The sequence below is a fragment of the Protopterus annectens genome, chromosome 1.part0, assembly GCF_019279795.1.
Source record: "Protopterus annectens isolate FY-2018-M chromosome 1.part0, PAN1.0, whole genome shotgun sequence".
In the NCBI taxonomy this organism is placed as follows: domain Eukaryota; kingdom Metazoa; phylum Chordata; order Ceratodontiformes; family Protopteridae; genus Protopterus; species Protopterus annectens.
In genome coordinates this window covers 767524905-767543306 of record NC_056725.1, presented here as the reverse complement: position 1 = coordinate 767543306, position 18402 = coordinate 767524905, and the positions used below count along the sequence as shown (strand labels likewise).

Sequence of the window (18402 nt, the reverse complement as noted above, 5' to 3'; positions counted from 1 at the left end):
GATTAGGGTCGAGGAAGGTAATATCAAGCAGAAGATATATACTCTAGGTAAGAAACTTCTACAGGCCAAAAGTATCAAAATCGACATAGCATATCTAACACAATGCATTAATTTAGGTATCATACCAAAGGGGCTGCGGTTTTTTAAATTACCATTGGGTCTGGAATATACTGAAAATGTTAAGTATGAATTTAACAAAATGTTTGACCATTTCGGCATTTTATATATGGAGAAATTGATCAAATGTAATGAGGAAAAATTGGTATATACCACGAATGTGATAGATATATTAAATGAAGAAATATTACAGGATGAACAGTTCGACCAATGGTGTGACTTATATCACAAACAGTTTAGTGTAGTGGAAAACAAGGTGAATACTATTGTCCAAAGAAAGAAAGGGAAAATAGATAGAGACACAATGGTGTACCAACAGAGAAGAGCTTATGTATGGCCCCAACACAGGAACAATGGGAGTAGACCTGTTAAGGGGAATGAGAATTATAGAAAGGAAAGGAATGATACTTGGAGACTAGAGGAAGATCAAAATTTTCAGGGGGAATGTTTCACCCTGCACCCAAAACATACAGAAGGAGACAATAGGACAAAACTCCCTTATATTTGCTGGTGCAGGCAGGCTTGAACCCTATAGCCCCCTGTCTAACATTACAGACAAATGTCTATGTACCACCAATATACTAGCAAACAATTCAGGTATTATACATTCATACAAGGGACTGCAGGTGTACAATTACACCGACACTTCCACTTCCGAGGAATTCTGTACCTTATTCTGCAAGGGTATGAAATTCATACCCACTACCAAGTTCAACATTTTTGATATTATCAAGGAGACCAAATTGTTTTGTAGAAGAATGAACTTGGCAATTCAATTTAGGGACACCAATGCAGATGAAAACAAGGTACGGGAAGAAGATAGTCAACATACCAGTCAACATACCAGTCCTATTTTAAAAAAGAAAAGCACTTGCGTCCCTGGATACAACCCCATTGTAGCACAATTTGAAAAATTGGTTGCTAACGATATATACTGGTTATCCAATCAAACCAAGAAAAATGTCCAAGACACTTCCACCTCTTGGCAAGATAATTTATCGGTGGCAGAAAGGGAGTGTTTGAATACTGTAATCAGCAACAGGGACCTAAGGATCATGAAACCGGACAAAGGGGGTGGGATCGTGTTATTCAACACTTCTGATTACAATCAAGAAATTTTGAATATACTACATGAATCCGGGAACTATGAAGAAGTGTCTCTAAATCAGGTTAACATTGGATACAAGCGTATTGACCTTGTGATTGAAGAATTTTTACTTGATAATAGGATCTCAAATGAAACCTATGAGTTTATCAGGATGGAATTTCCCAAGATGGCTTCCATCATCGGGATTCCAAAAATTCATAAAAATGTTAACAAACCCCCTTTCAGACCTATAATTTCCGGTTCCAAGTCCAAAACATATAACATTGGGGTCACCATTGACTCTTGGACGAAGCATGTATATAACAATGTTGAACATCTTACCAAAGATTCTTGGAATTTTTTGAGCAAACTTACCCCTACGATTTGGCAAAAAGGACTAACTTTTTTGACTATAGATGTCATCGACCTTTTTTCCTGTATTCCCAGGGATAAGGGGCTGGATTACTTTTTTGACAGCTTAAAAAGATACTCTGGTTTGAGTTTTGAGAAAATCAATTTGTTAGTAGATATGATGGGGTTAGTTCTTGACCACAATTATTTGCAATTTCAAGGGGAATTATTCAGACAAAGTAGAGGAGTTGCCATGGGGGCCTCTTGTGCCCCAGTTTTTGCCAACATGGTCATGCTCGAATGGGAATCTTTGTTTGTATTTACTAGTCCTTTCTATAAATATATATCATACTACACCCGATTCTTGGACGATTTGTTTGTCCTATGGAACGGGCCAGTTCATGTGATTTCAGAATTTATTGAATACTTAAATAACACAACTGAATTCTTGAAATTTACCTACAAAGTGGAAACTAAGGGTATAGCATATTTGGACACGTATATTAACACCACTGACACTGGATTTCAATCCAAAATATATAGGAAAGAAACATTTTCGAATGACTATCTATATTACAACAGTTGTCATCCATCCTATATTTTCAAGAATATTTTCAAAGGTCAGTGTATACGGGCCGCTCGGATGTCCTCGACGAGGGAGACCATGGAAAGAGAATTAAACATCATTTATGAGATGTTTATTCATCGGGGTTACCCAGACAGTTTGATCAAACCTATACAGACTTTTGTCAAGAATGAATGGGGCAACAAGTATCCAGCTTTATTAGGAAAGCCCTTTACATCACAAAAGAAGAAGAGAGTAACAGCAGGATGCATTTGTGTTCTCACATACAGTCCATATGTCAATACCCTGAAGGAGATATTTTTGAAACATTGGAATCTGTTCAACATTTCAGAAGATGTTTGTAGTGCAGTAGGCAAAGCCCCTATCTTTGTTTACAAAACTTCACTCAACATCAAAAGGATGTTGGAAAGGACCAAGCCGAACCACAGAGAAGAGGTTCGGAATAGACATACCAGGAAATGTGGGACTTGCAAGCAGTGTAGATTCATCAACGAAGCTAAAGTTGTGAAATTGAAAAACATTACATGCAACAGCTTGCACAGTAAGGGAGGCAATTGCAATACTTCCAGAATAGTCTATGTGGCTACGTGTGAGAGGTGTGATGCATATTATATAGGCAAAACCGAAAGGAGACTTAAGACAAGGATCTATGAACACACATATAGAATCAGGAAGCAAGATCCCAACAATGCACTTAGTAGACATATTTTGGACAAAGGTAGTGAGCATTCCTTTCTGTTCAGCATCATTGACCTTATAGATCAATCAGCCACAGGGGGTAACTGGAAATGTTATTTATCTCTTCTTGAAAGCAAATGGCAAATGTTATGTGATGCAACTACTAAACCTGGACTCAATGACCATATTAGCATCAAACCCTTTCTTATTTTTGATAGTTATTAGCTGTTTTTAGTTTTAGTTTCATTCAGCACATATGGGAGGTATGAATTTTTAATAAGTTTCAACACTTGAAAAAATTTTTGCATTTTATACGCAGCATTAATGTTTCAGTATGTACATTTTGTATTCAGTATTTTTAGAAAATTTTTAATTTTGTATATTTAAGTAAGCTCAACATGCTACATGTAACTTATGAAATTTGGAAATGTTTTCAATAGTTTTTAATAGGTTCATTATATTATTTTTATATGCACTTTCATGCAAGCTTTTTTAACTCATATGCATTTGTTTATAGTGTGATATAGTGTTATATAGGTTTACAACCTTTAGTCACAATAAGAAACGTAACTAATGCATTTGATGCATGGATAATGTTTTGATTTTTTGATTAAATGATTAATCAATTAATTTTGGCGCCCAACTAGGTATATAAGGGCGAGTTGTTAGAGCTTCTTGGTTCTGATGAAATTTGCTGTTTGGCAGATGAAAGCGCTCAACCCTGTATATATCCATTTGTGTGGAGAGTTTTAGCTCCTTGTGTGGAGTTGTTATCGCAATAAAGCTGTTGGAGTTCATTTGGAGTTGTGCTTATCTTCTAGTACCCAGCCATTCCGAGGTTTTTACAGATTCGATAATAAAAGCATAACTTTATGCTTGCTGTATGATGTACTCTGGCAAGTACATGCCCAAATACACATGAATCAATTCTGTTTTCCCTTGACTCTTTAGAAAAGGATAAGAGAGATTCTTTTAAAATACTGGGCACTTCACTACCCTGCCTCCTAATCAATACTTGTATTTCCCCGTCAAAGAAAAACTGTACAATAGTCTAAAATGGCAGTTTTTCAACAGACTATTTTCAGAAGGTAAAGCAAACAGTGCCTCTTACAGATATAGTTGGCATTAAAAAGATATACCATACAGGCCACTGTACTCTAAAAAGAACATTACTTACTTCAGTCTTAATCCCATTGCTTGCTTTTCAAAAAAACGAAAAACATCCACAAACCAAACTCACAATATGCAAATATGTATTCAGACCCTAACAAAACTTACCTCTTCAGACAGCTAACTATGGAACCCAAAGTCCTAAAGTAATTCACATTGGCAAGCTTCATGGTGTAGAGGAAAAGTTCTTCAGCACAGGTAACCCAGATTTGGAGTACTGCCTCAGGTGAATGAAAGAAATGATGAAGGATAGGAGTGAGCAGCCACTGAAGGTTCGCTCATGGGGGGGGGGTCTCTAGATCGTCACTTAAATAGCTCCTTTTGAAAGCACTAGCAGTTACATCGGTGAGCACAAGCTGCCATGCTGAAACATGTATCACAGAATCTAGCAAGTGGAGGCAGGGTCCTAATGGCAGAAGCAGTAAGTAGCAGTGCTCACAGAGCTGCTGAGAAGGAGGGACAGCGCCACCGAAAGTAAGCTGCCCAAGTTGCCATCAGGATGAACAAATGGGCTTACTGGGCTTCCTAGGGAAAAACAAACTGGCCAGGGGGTTCTCACATCTCCCAAGAATACTTTGCTCTCACCCCATGGAACAAATGGGTTGTGGCTAGGTGCAAGCAGGGAAGCCATTGGGCTACGTCTTTTGGGGATGCAAAAAAAGAAATCACAGTAACATATCAACATAAGGCATACTGCAAACAATCTCATCTTCAAGTGTGGTTTACAACCTACACAGCAGCTATCTTTGTTTGAGGCAACCTGAACCAAATAGTGCTGACAGCGCTGCTACTTGGAACAGATTATTACCTTAACAGAATGTGTCAAGTCATTACTAACAGGAGATGTAGTAATATACAATAACTAGGTACATCACTAAACAATCAATAACCACCAACTAACACTAACCATGATCAGCTAGCAATCACATTAAGGAACAAAACCTGTAACCTGAAGTTTTAACATAAGTGAAAATATATTATGAAACTGAGCCTGAATACATTTTTCATTAGTAACAATGACTACAATCTGCATGATGTTCTTAAAAAGAGCAACGCATTCAATCCCTTTATTGTACCAAACTTGATCGTGTATGAAAAGCTACATGAGGCCAGGTTACATAAGATACCTTATACATAGGAAAAGGAAAACATTTTTCAATAATACAAGGGATGAATACAATTTGATTAATGAAGAGTCAGAATTGTGAAACCAACAAAGGGAGCAGGGCTACTGTAATGAACAGTCATGATTAATGTTAGTTTCTTTTGGCTTTTCCCGGTTAGGGGTCGCCACAGCAGAACTCCGGTCCGCTAATGATTGGTAGTTGATTTTTACGTGCCGAGTTACCAGCCCTGATGCACAGCCTTCAACGAAGGTACGCCCATTCACGCATGTCTCCACGCAGAAGACACTCTAGCTGAGAATCGAACCGGACAGCGTCTTACTGTGATTAATATGTTGTACTATCTGAATGATGGCCATTTTTTTCTCTCAACCTCTAGGAGAGGCATTAACCTAACATTTATGTAAACTGACTTGTTGTTACACAAGTGGATGAGAATTTCAATCTATATAAGGACTGGATTGATATTTGATGGTGAAGCACCCAGTTATCCTGAATATTTTTGGGATAAACTCAAAAAAAAAAAAAACGATCCCCCCTTTATATTCTATTGTTGCTTCATCAGGTCCTAAAACAGAACCCTAAGCAATTTGTGTAGACAAGTTGTTAAAACACTCATTGCCATTAGTGTCCCACACTATGAGTAACGTACGGGATTTTCTATCTAAACTATCAAGTTTACTGACCAGATACTGTTTGGTATCATGTATATGAAGGACTTGGTTTTATCAATTCCTCACAAACTAGGAATGGACTGGTTTCACGAAACACTGGCTGACAATATTTTTACCAATCAAGACATTTTACTAAATTATACAAAACTATATCCATACATTGTATATCAACTTTGTGATTTAGAGAGTGAACTATTTCAACAAATCAAGGGGGTAGCCATGGGCGCTTCTGCAGCCCCTGTTTTTGTTATCATGTGGATTTGGGAAATGAAGTTTGTTATTCAGCAGCAGGTTTTGGAGTATTGTTTCATAGTACCTTAAACATTTAGATAACATTTTCACCCTATGATCGGGTACAGATGTCACTTTTTTGGAGTTTTAATAAACACTACAGAGCTTTAACTTTATGTACAAAATGAGTTTTGATAAGATTAATTTTCTTGATGTTTTGGCGAGTAAAAAGCTTGAACACAAAAGATTTGTATCCAAAACATTTAGGAAGACTTAATTTTCTAACAGTTATTTGTATTTTACAAGACGTCACCTTATGTGGCAGAAAATAAAATTATCAGCTAGAGTCATTTAGTTTCTGCAGATCACTTTTTTTGAATGAATTGAGTCATCTAAAGGGCATGTTTAATGACAGGGGATATCCCAGCTCCATGTTAAGTGACAGTGGCCTTGAGATTTGGGAGAAAATAAATACAAGTTTACCCTTGTGGAGGTGGGATTACATCAAGGATCAGCTCTGAGCCCTTTCTTATTTGCAATGGTGATGGACATGTTGACAAATGAGATTAGACAGGAGTCCCCATGGACTATGATACTTGCAGATGACATTGTGATATGCAGTGAGAATAGGAACTGGTGGAGGAGACCCTGGAGAGGTGGAGATATGCTCTAGAGAGAAGAGGAATGCAGACAGAATGTGTGTGTGTGTGTGTGTGTGTGTGTGTGTGTGTGTGTGTGTGTGTGTGTGTGTGTGTGTGTGTGTGTGTGTGTGTGAAAAAGAGGGAGGATAGAGGAATGGTGAGGATGCAGGGAGTAGAAGTGGCGAAGGTGGATGAGTTTAAATACTTGGGATCAACAGTTCAGAGTAATGGTGAGTGTGGAAGAGAGGTGAAGAAGAGAGTACATGCAGGATGGAGTGGGTGGAGAAGAGTGTTAGGAGTGATTTGTCACAGACGAATACCAATAAGAGTGAAAGGAAAGGTCTACAAGAGGGTAGGGAGACCAGCTATGTTATATGGGTTGGAGACAGTGGCACTGACAAAAAGGCAGGAGTCAGAGCTTGACGTGACAGAGTTGAAGATGTTAAAGACTTGCACTGGGTGTGACGAGAATGGACAGGATTAGGAATAAGTATATTAGAGGGTCAGCCCAGGTTGGAAGGTTTGGAGACAAAGCCAGAGAGGCAAGATTACATTGGTTTGGACATGTGCTGAGGAGGGATGCAGGGTATATTGAGAAAAAGATGCTAAAGATGAAGCTGCCAGGTAACAGGAAAAGAGGAAAGCCTAAGATAAGGTTTATGGATGTGGCGAGAGAGGACATGCAGGTGGTTGGTGTGCAGAGCAAGATGCAAAGGACAGGAAGAAATGGAAACAGTTGAGCTGCTGTGGCGACCCCTAACGGGAACAGCCGAAAGAAGAAGATTACAGGATCAAGGAACTACAAAATCTCTCTAAGAGGAGGAAGGGAATAAGAATTTATTAGGATCAGCGATCCTCTTTTTCACTTCTGATTCCATGGAAGTTAACATATTGACCTGAAACTGGTCACCAATATTAGCATCAGCAGGATTAGGAAACCAACTGAGGGCTTCTGCAGTTTAAGAAGAATGACAATTTGAAATAACTGTTGGTAAATAATAATGGTACATGTACAGTAGGTAAATAATAATTGTACATGTACAGCAGACAAGGCAGAGATGAAAAGAACGTGGTCTATGCTCAGAATGCTGCATTATTCGGGACACATCAAAAACAGTGGCTAACTACCTCAGTTATTTTAACTGCAGAACTAGCAGAGTAATTATCCTGCAATTTGTAGTTCCTATTTTTCCTTTTTTGTGGGTAAAACAGACCACTGTTTAAAAGAACATATGAACATATTTAGGCTATTTAAAAAAATGACAATAGTGCCCTTTTTAAATACTCTTAAGGTTTGTGAGAATTAAAAATAAAAAGTTAGATTTTTTTAAAGGTCCCTAGAGATAAAAGAGGTAGCTGTTGGGAGTATAGGCTCAATACAATGGAAGTTGAGTTGCAGATTTTTCTAAACGCCTCAATTAAATGAGCAAATTTCCATTAACAACTTGCTGTGATCAAGAGCTTTGAAATCGTAAATCAAATTTTAATCAGGCTGTTTTTTATTAATGGTTTAAAATGGATTGTGAACTCAATTTATAATAATGAAATATATTAATTTTTAGAACGTTATTCAATTTTCAATTAACCTATTGTTTTACTTTTATTTAATATGCATGGGTTCTTTGAAATTTGATGCACTCTCTTTCTAATGACATTGTTTGAGGCAAATGTTTATATTGCTCCCTGTGTCATGTGTTCACAGTTTGATAATGTTCCATGTGTACAGGAACGAAAGCACAAGACATGTATTAAATGTTTTGTTGCGGATCATCTGCCAATGCTTTTTGTTTTAAGTGTTTGATATCTTGAGAGCACATTTGTTGGCTACCGATTTACACTGGATGTATACATATTGTAGTGGATAATGCTTGTTTTATCAAACTCACAGCTTAAACTGCTGCAATGTTTTCACATTTTTTCTCATAGTAAACATTTTTTCTAGTCATGCAACCTTGAAAGAAATTCATGTACTCTGTACTTACATGGAACATAGCTGGAGATAAACTTGTTGAAAGAGAACACACAAACCAGGTCAATATCATAGTATGAGAAATATTCTGATAGCATGAGAATTTTTTTTAAGTGATCCTCTCTTAAACATACTTTTAGCCGTTTACTCCTTTTACATACCTTGAAAATGTGTGTAGAGCTTTTATCAGTTATTAAAGATTTTAACCTTGTATGTTTCTATTTTAGAAAATATAAGAGAGCTTGTATCTGTGCCTATGGTTTAATCTCCCTCTATATGGAGATATTCTGCATCATGACACCATTCTAATAAATAATATGTTTGCATCCAGAATCTTTGACAACCTATATATTGAACTTAACAGCTGCATGATATTTGGCATTAACAAATATTCCTTTTGGCATTCATTCTGAAGAAGTTCTGTTACAAATGAAAGTGCTTAAATTCTTTGAATGGTTACCATGGTCTTCCTTGTCCAGTGGATGACTTTGCTGTTTTGAAATAAATATATAATTGAATCAAAAAAACAGTTGACTATTTTGAGTCTTGTTAAAGATACTGTGATAACTCCCTGAAAGCCTGCAACTTTGACATAAGCAAATGCATTTATGAAGGACTACTGGTCTAAATCAAATAAGTAAAGGATGCACAAGTCGCAAAAGTAGATACTCTCAGCCATTAAATCTTTACAAACTGGAACTGGATACTACTACTGGACAGGCATAACTCATTCACTCACTTAAGTTGTTCTTTGGGATAAGCCAAACAAACCTGAACCTTCAGCACATAAGGATGAAGCCTCGACTAAGGCCCAGGTAACCAAACTCAACTAGTGGCCTGGCCATCTGAAGGTACAAGCAGTTGAGGATGGTCATCCCTACACTTGTCAGAGGGATTGTGCTGTTATCTCTAACTGAAGGCCAGGTGGTAGCTGGGCCTCAAAGATCACAGACTTGGGCATGCAGAAGGGGTGATGAGGACTAACCACTCTACCGACCCACACCACATTGCCTAATGTTACACATCAGCACAATGGGGAGGGAGCTGGGACTAAAAGGCCCCAGCTTTTTTTATCATACTAGAACATCTTGCCAGTCAGTGAAGAACAACTACTTTAAATTCCCAACAATAACTTCATAACAGTCTCCTACCCTCACTGAGCAAATTCCTTCAGTCTGGTAGGAGCAACCGTTTCTGTACAAAACTACTGTGAATTACAATTTGCTCAGCTTATCTGTACGAATGAAATTAAACAGGACCATATATATGCCACAATTCAGTACTATAAACAGAAACCCACTTTTATACTTCTCATTTTACACAAACACCACTCAACAGTAACATTTTAAATTTGCCACCATTAACTTTGCTTAGTCACCTACTCATTACAATTGTATTCACATTACTTCAGAAGAATTTCAACCTTAAAACTGCTTACATTCAAAAACAAACTCATATCAGCGTCTCCTTGTAGCATTAAATTTAATTGTATATCAATAGGTAAAACCACACAAGGGGGAAGCTCACACAGAGCTTGGGAGTACAAATCAGGAAAATCTAGTTATACCTCTGGCAACACTACTGCATGCATTTTTGAGGTAATCTACTGGTATAATCCAGATGGTCAAAATCATGTGAGTCTTTGATTTTACAGATACAGGTGTGCATGTGTATATATATATATATATATATATATATATATATATATATATATACACACACACACACACACCTACCTACATACATACATACATACACACACACATATATATCTCACATTATATATAAAACACACACGTATATAAGTATATATTAAATCTATATAATACATACAGCAGTAACTTTTAACTTGCAATAAAGAGAGGCATAAAAGAAAGAAAATACATCCATACTCACGTATCTCCGTCTTCACTGAGATAGCCCAACACATAATCTATTTCAGGTGCAAAAATGCCATATTTTCCAGGTGCATCAGTGATCTTCAGCGTCTCCACACCCTGCTGAATACCACCAAGTCCGCTGCCTTCCGATATGGTCTGTTTTAAAGAACTGGCTAGCTCTTCAGTGATAGATTCTCCCAGGGCCGAATCCAACCTATCCACCTGTGAATAACAGGTGTCGCTGTCCTCGGAGCCAGAATTACAAATCTTGGACACCTGACCAGACCAAGCTCCTTGCGGTTCTTGAGTTTGACCCGAATCACTAGTGGTAAACTGCCATATCCCAATTTGCTGCTTGTCAAAGAAATCAAACATTTTCTCGGTAAGATTAGAGAAAGCCTCTTCCTTAAGACCAAGCGCCCAACCATCACTTACTTGCCCGACCCCAGATTCAATAAAACGTTTCTCCCCCATAATCTGATTGGCCGAGGTTTCGTTTAGGGAACCAAGCCCGCTGTCAACCCGGTCATCTTGTCCCTCATCTGACTTACTCGCTGAGGAGCTACGAAGCCAAGAGGATCCTGGAGGACAACCATCCTCCCAGGGGCCCCGAGATGCCAGGGGCCCGTTCGCCATTAGACAGTATTCCCCGGATTTCCACCCCTCTACCTCTCACAATAACCTACCAGTGTCCCACTGGGTAGCCATCAGCAGCCGATATGTGTAGACAAACCACTGTCCTTCAAACACTGCAAATAATAACTTTAAATACATACAATATTCTTAAAATACAACAAGCAGTACCACCATCGCCCAATTTCAATAACTGGGAATTTCCCAACTGCTTAAACCAATCAGAAAGCATTTTACTAGAGGTGTCGCCAAACAGCCTGATGAATGGACAGAAAAAGCCTTCTGGGTATTGTAGTTATTGTATTACGTCGGGTCGGTTTGTTGTGTATGACTAAAGAAAATGTTGAAACACGCAGCCTAAGCCAGAAGAACGGTTTCATTAGGATTTACGTAACAGCTGGTCAACCTGAAGTATTCAAATTCCGCGTACAAATTCATCCTCAAAATGGGGATTTCCTCCAGAATTTGTTTTGTTATTGGGTTTTAGACTTTGTGACTTTAGCACTAACGGGTAAGTAACTCTTCAAACTTATTAACATTCGCATAATATGTCTTCTAGTATTGTTTGCTTATTAATTTTAGAAACTCTCAGTTCTGTATTCCTCGGTTTATTTTAGTTCTATCAAAAAAAAAAAAAAAAATCCCGGAAGTATCCACATTTATCTACCGTAGTGAAATAAATGATATTTAGAGATAATCGCAGTGAAAATGAGTAAAGTTATGTAAAGTAATTGCATGGATATTTCCTGTTCTTGTTTTCTTTTTCGGCGGTGGGCTTTGTTATGCTAAAAAGTGATATTTTTATAGATTTTTTTCAGCAGTTAAATTTTAACTTCAACCTTTAATCTGCAGCACGGCACTATGCACTAAGCAACCATGAATGCTTTGGATGGTGATCATCTACTTGGACCAGTTTTTCCAGACAGTTCCTCAACACAGTAAAGCATTAATGATTTTATTTTGGTACTTTTGGTTCTTTACTTGTCAAAAGCACTTGATGCTGTCACCCGCACCTGTTCTTTGTCAACACGCGTTCTCCCATTAGACTCGGGATATATTATCCAAATGGTTCCAACAGTTACAGTGATTGTAAATATCAGGTCAGTCTCCTCAAAAATGCAGGTTCTTCTTTGTGTTTCACATGACTGTCTTTTTGATCATATTTGTTACTAGATAAGCGAAGTACACAGATGATTCAACACTAATTTGATCAGCTTCTGCTATGTCATTTGTACAGTTAGTTCTTCATTACATGTATAAAAGTGTTTTGGTTTGGCTAGACTTTTTTCATTACATGTATTGGAGTGTTTAGGTTTGGCTATCTAATGTGGATTTGTTGTGTAAACATCTTTATAAAAATGTGTACTCTTTGGAAGTCTGGAATTCTTTTCCCACCATATTTTGTATGTGATTATGATATCCATGGTTACTAATCCATGTGAACTATGATAGTCTAATGAGCTCAACTTTGACCCCAAATCAACTTTGTCATTTAATATATATATATATATATATATATATATATATATATATATATATATATATATTTTTTTTTTTTTTTTAGCAGAGGCTTGGCATAGACTAAAGATCCAAAACTATTTTGGTAATCACTATCAGAATTGCTATAGCTCATGTTTTTTTTTCTGCTGTCCAGTGTCATCCTGTTTGTGTGCAGTTTTTCTTCCTGGGCTTCCACCATAAATTGGCTATGCCCAAATGAATATCTTAATTATCAACCAAACATAAACAAATACATAAGGTAGGCAGTTCAATGTGCAATAATCAAATGTTTAACTGGAGGTGCAAAGTATGTTCTGTGTGTCCCATGTAATAATAACTAACCTTCTCACAACCATCACACATATACATGAGCTACTCTGTAACAACAATAAATGCTTTCCTGAGGTTGTATCTTCCTCCAGTCATTAGTGTAAAGCCTTAAGCAAGCTTGCCATCTAACAGTGATTCACAGGCTATGCTCAGCGTTATCTAAGATCCTGACCTGGTATGTTGTCGCAAAAACATTTCACTCTGCAGTTGCTTTCTTGGTGCAAGTTCACTTCACTTTTTACTGTTTTCTCCTTAGTGTAAGTTCGGCTGTCTACTCTTAAGTAATGAGATTCAACTTATAATGTTTATATATATATATATATATATATATATATATATATATATATATATATATATATCAAAACGAAATTAACTCCATTTTAACATATGAGAAATTCTGTTCATATAAACTTGTAACTATCATTGCTGTTGATGATTTTACTTAATATAGTTAATCACAGGTATACTTCTGTTTTTCTGTTTTATGTGTCTGTTTTCACTGAAATTTTACTCCATCTTCTATTAGTTCTTCTATATTTTATTATTTTGGCAATTTTATAGTCACTCCCTTTTTATATCCTCATTCTCACTATTCTTGTGCACTTGCCTTTATCAGAGACCATGTAATTCCTAAATCCTACTCCCCCTTCTTGTTATCCCCCACCTACCTTCTGTCATACTATCATCATCCATCACTCACATTCGTTTTCTTCTTCTCCATTTATTTATTTTTTATGTATTGAATGTTACCGGTGTCTAATACTGTTTCCTCATCATTTAACATTTTTCTGTGTCTACATGTAGCTAACATTTACCAAACAAAAACCTAATGTAGTGTTTGTACATTTGCTATTCATTCCATGTACTAGTACGCAAAGCATATTTATTTATGTATGTTTTATTAACCAGGTTAGTCCCACTAGGTATACCCTTTTTTCATAGGAGCCTGAGATGGTATTTGTATTGACTAGTGAACATTTTGCAAGGATACTGGGGAATTCTGTTCCTCGTTTCTTCAGTAAGTGCTTTGGGATCTTTTACATCCAAGTAAACTACCATCAACTGAAGCGCATGGGACCATGGTTTGACATCTCATTTGTAGAATGGTACCTCAGGAGTGCAATATCCCCTTATGCTGTGCTACAGTGTCTGTACTGAAAAAATGAACCAAAGCACCTGGTGAAGGTAAAAAACCCACAGCCTTCTGAAAAGTGAGTAATATTTGTAATGTGGACATTTTGTTTATATGTAATGTTCATCTGGAGCTTTCCCCAGGCTTCCACTTTAAATGGACATGCTCATTGGAACCTTCTAATTAGCAAAGAAACAGATAACTAAATAAGTTGAACAGTACAGTTTCATGTGATTATTTAAGTGGAAGGTGCAATGTAGAGAAAAATGTGCTGGTAGTTATGGACCACAAAGCACATTGTAGTACTGCCAGTGATGGCTAATTTTCTGAAAAAGGTAGTATAGGTATATAAATGAGTCTTGCTATATGTCACAAAAGCTAGATTAATCACACCTATATTTAGCACAACAGCATTGTAGTATCTGCAGTAGATGTGACATAACTAACCACATCCTTATCACTATGGACAACTGTCAACTAGTGGGAGGAATCTATCAAGTTTAAAAAAGAAATGGTGTTAATCATATCTGTTTTCTAAATCATCTTTATGAGACTGGAATCTCCCCACTCCCTGACCATGATTCAGTAATACAAACGACTTTCACAGTGAGACTCGATTCCCCCTACTCGGACCTTGATAGAAGGTGTCTCTCAGGGGTCTGTATTACGTGTACTTTTGTATTTCTATGAACAAAATCATTGACTGTGTTTTGGATCCTTTACATATTGCCAGCTGAAGATATTGTAGTTCTAGAAATCAAACCCATCACCCTGTTTTGATATAAGATCAGATCCAGAAAAGCTTCTCTTGTATCCCTTCATGATGTACAGCAGATAATCTGGTAACAAACACGAAGCAAGTAATAATAATGTTATTTGGAACCCACAACAGTTAAAATCAACAAGAAAAATGTTTATTCAAGGCAGCAATGAAAAAGTGGAAACTGAAAAAGTAACATTATGGTACACTGGTAATCGATGCAAGTTCAAAGTTTAGCATATTTCATAAGCGTATACTTGCACAGATCTCAAGAACACTTCACTAAAAATGCTGTACTTGAACAGCTAGACGACTGCCTCCCCATATATACACATACATTGGAGTTATTGCATTTATGTATAAACATATGCAGGCTCATGACCATACATACATGCATGCATACCACTTAGTGTCTCTACAAAGGGTAAAATGTCTTTCAATCTATATCAAGTACGGTGTACATTGATGCATGTCCTACTTTTGTCATGATCACATTGGCATGAATTCTTCATTATGAGGCTACTTACCTATTTCATAACTCAGGCCACATGCAAGTATTGTAACAGCATATGCAACACTAATAAAACCATCTTCTCCAAGATTACATGTGAAGAGTCTGCAACTAACTTAATATTGTATAGTTACACACCATAAAAGCAAAAGAGGCATTTTAAAGTAATACTATTTACAAAGTGTGTTAACAAACCAAACACTTGGTGAACAAAATAATAACTAAGTAAAGGAGAGACAGTACCATTTCACAAAACTACTTTCCCATACTAAGTAGTTATTTTCAGTCCACAAGACTATAATTCAGTATTGTTGGCTTTCAGAAAGAAATGCACAGTAACTAAAGTGTTTTTTGAAAAACAAATCAGTGATACATTAACCAAAATGCTGTCACATGACTGTATTATATGCTGCAATTGGAAATCTGTTCACTGCATAATTTACCAAAAGCAACATTGTATGTTTAGTATGTATTTTAGATTGAGCTGTACTGTATCTAAATTATTACTGTCTTTTATCACTTTTGATAGTCACTGAAGAGAATACTGATCAAAATGATGTTGTGTAAACACTTTAAATTTTCTATGCCATATTATTCTGTTATACAAGTTATATTGTGTTTGTGTTATCTGTGCCTAGACTGGTAGAAAAGGGTACAGGGGATCAGTCCACCAACCTGAATACGGAATAAATGCACTAATGGAAGAATAAAATTGTATTTGTAATGTGTGTCAGTTGCCATGCACAAATGAAGAAGACTGTGTCTACTCAGAGAATATGCACAGAAATGTATATATTTACACATATTACACAATTTCCTCTTTATCACTCTTCAAAAAAAAGACTGAAACTTTTCCTCAAAACACACTGGTCATGCCCTTGTACTAAACCTGCCTAAACATCTACTCTACCCAAACTATGCTCTGTCTTCCCTTTTTCTTTTAATTAATTTTTCTGTCATTTCCTTTTTTATTTCTGTGCTCTGTATCTCATTATTTTCCTTCCCTCTCTCACTTATTTGTAAAAAAAAATATTATTTTTCTTTCTAACTCATTATTACTACTACTGATCATTAAGCAGCCTCTTTCATTGTGTAATGTACTGGATATGGCATCAGCCTGTATACCTCCTTTTTTCTTTGCCATTAAGTGATGTACTTTGCCTGTACATTGAACCAGCCTGTATGCCTCCTTTTTGCATTATGGAATGTACCTACATATCATTTTTGAAACTCCAGTTTCATTGTATTTGATATCTCTTCTTCAAATGATTTCTTATTAACCTGATTTGTCAGTGTATATATTACTATAATTTCATTTTTTATATTTCTTTGTAATTTTTTATGTTAATCAGTTTGTCTTAGAGCTTATCTCTTCGGGCCTCTACTGAAAATGGACATATATCCAGTTAGACTAGCCCGGTCAACAAATTTAAAATAAATAAAATAATAAATAAACAAATGTACATGATTATCACTAAGGCTGGGTTGTAACAAGTTTGTTGTTTCACTTGTTAATTACTCCATCCTTCACGTCTACAGACAGCGGGAAAGAAGCATGACAAGTATTTTCTTGGCAAAAGAATATTTTAAAATGATACAGAAATAAGGTACAATAACATGTGATTGTATTTCTTTACTTTCACGTAGGCTGATGTGCAACAGACTTTGTGTTTTCACTTCATTGATAGGAGTTGGACAGTCATGAAGTGAGTGTGAGATGATGCACACACGACTGAATTTTGTATTGTTTGAATGCGCTTATTGTGTGGGATCAATCATCTTCCCTTAGGGTATTCTTGTATCAAAACAGCTTATGTTATGTAATGAATGCAGGAATAAAATTACAGCCTTATTGAGCGTGTGGTTGAGGGAAGCTTTGTCCCACCATTTCAAAATTATGTTTAAAATGCGTGAATGCCTTTTTTGAACTTTTTTTTTCTGAAATGACATTTACACAGATGTCCATTGCACTGATACCCTGGAACCCTTCAAACTGATTACTTCTGTGTTTGCTGTATCACAGTGTGCATTAAAATGTCACCACTTTACGTACTTACTCCTCCAAACTGCATAATACATTAGAGCCATCCAGATGTCTACTAGTAGTCTCAGCAGTCACAAGCTAGTAACGTTGTGCTGGCCATTTATAGCAGCCAAAATGAAGCCAATTGGGCTGTTTCTGGAATGGATTTGATACAAGTTACATCAAGTACTAGATGTAGAGCTAAACCCATCAGCAAGAACAATATCCCAAGTGGTAATAACTCTACCACATCCCCAGGTTCCCACTATAACATATTTGAACCTATACAAAATCGACTTTTTCCTTTTAAGAAAGTGAGACTAAAAGCAATATCATGTCCCTGGATTTCTGAAGAAATCAGGCACATTTTAAGACAGAGGTAGAGCTTGGCATAGCTGAAAGGCAGTTCTCGCTAACGAATTGAAGAGCCAAACCTCAGTAGAAATGCCCGCATTGTTACAAACTGAGGAAAAGCAGCCCACATAAGAAGCAAGCAGGTTGCATTAAGCAGAAAACCATTTCAATTTTGGAAGTCAGTAAAACACCACCAATAATCTTAAGACATCAAGCAGTAAGGCACACCAATTAAACATAGACCTTTTTAAAGGCTGCAATGTCCACATCTTCTGCATTAGATAATAACTTTCACTTCTCACAAAGGACCTCTACTAAAAACGTTTTGCAACAATGATTTGCCACTTTTCTCCTTCATAGTCATTACCTTTCAGTGATTTAGATTAGTATTAGCTAGCATGATTATAAATAGATCTATTAAGTAATCACATTTATACCCTAGATTTTTGAAACTACCATCATGTCACATAGAAACACAATTCATCTGTATGTGTTATATAACATTAATAATTAGTCCTGTATCTTGTAGCTGGAAGTGTACGAAGATGGCACACAGTATATCTGCAGCCCAGGGGTTGGGTATATGTATACCGGTAACCCAGAGTTTAGGTGTGTGTGTGTGCTCACGTGCGCACAAATGTAAGTCATACT

General features: G+C 36.6%; 1 protein-coding gene across 1 annotated transcript in view; it reads right to left on the bottom strand.

Moving 5' to 3' along the window:
- The window catches only part of LOC122794439 (NF-kappa-B inhibitor beta-like), a 172230-nt gene extending 160867 nt beyond the window's left edge, over positions 1-11363 (bottom strand). The window contains exon 1 of the mRNA XM_044062817.1: positions 10525-11363. Within this exon, the coding sequence (XP_043918752.1) occupies positions 10525-11144 (620 nt within the window). The 5' untranslated portion in view covers positions 11145-11363. The remainder of the gene's footprint in view (positions 1-10524) is intronic.
- Positions 11364-18402: the final 7039 nt, after the last annotated feature.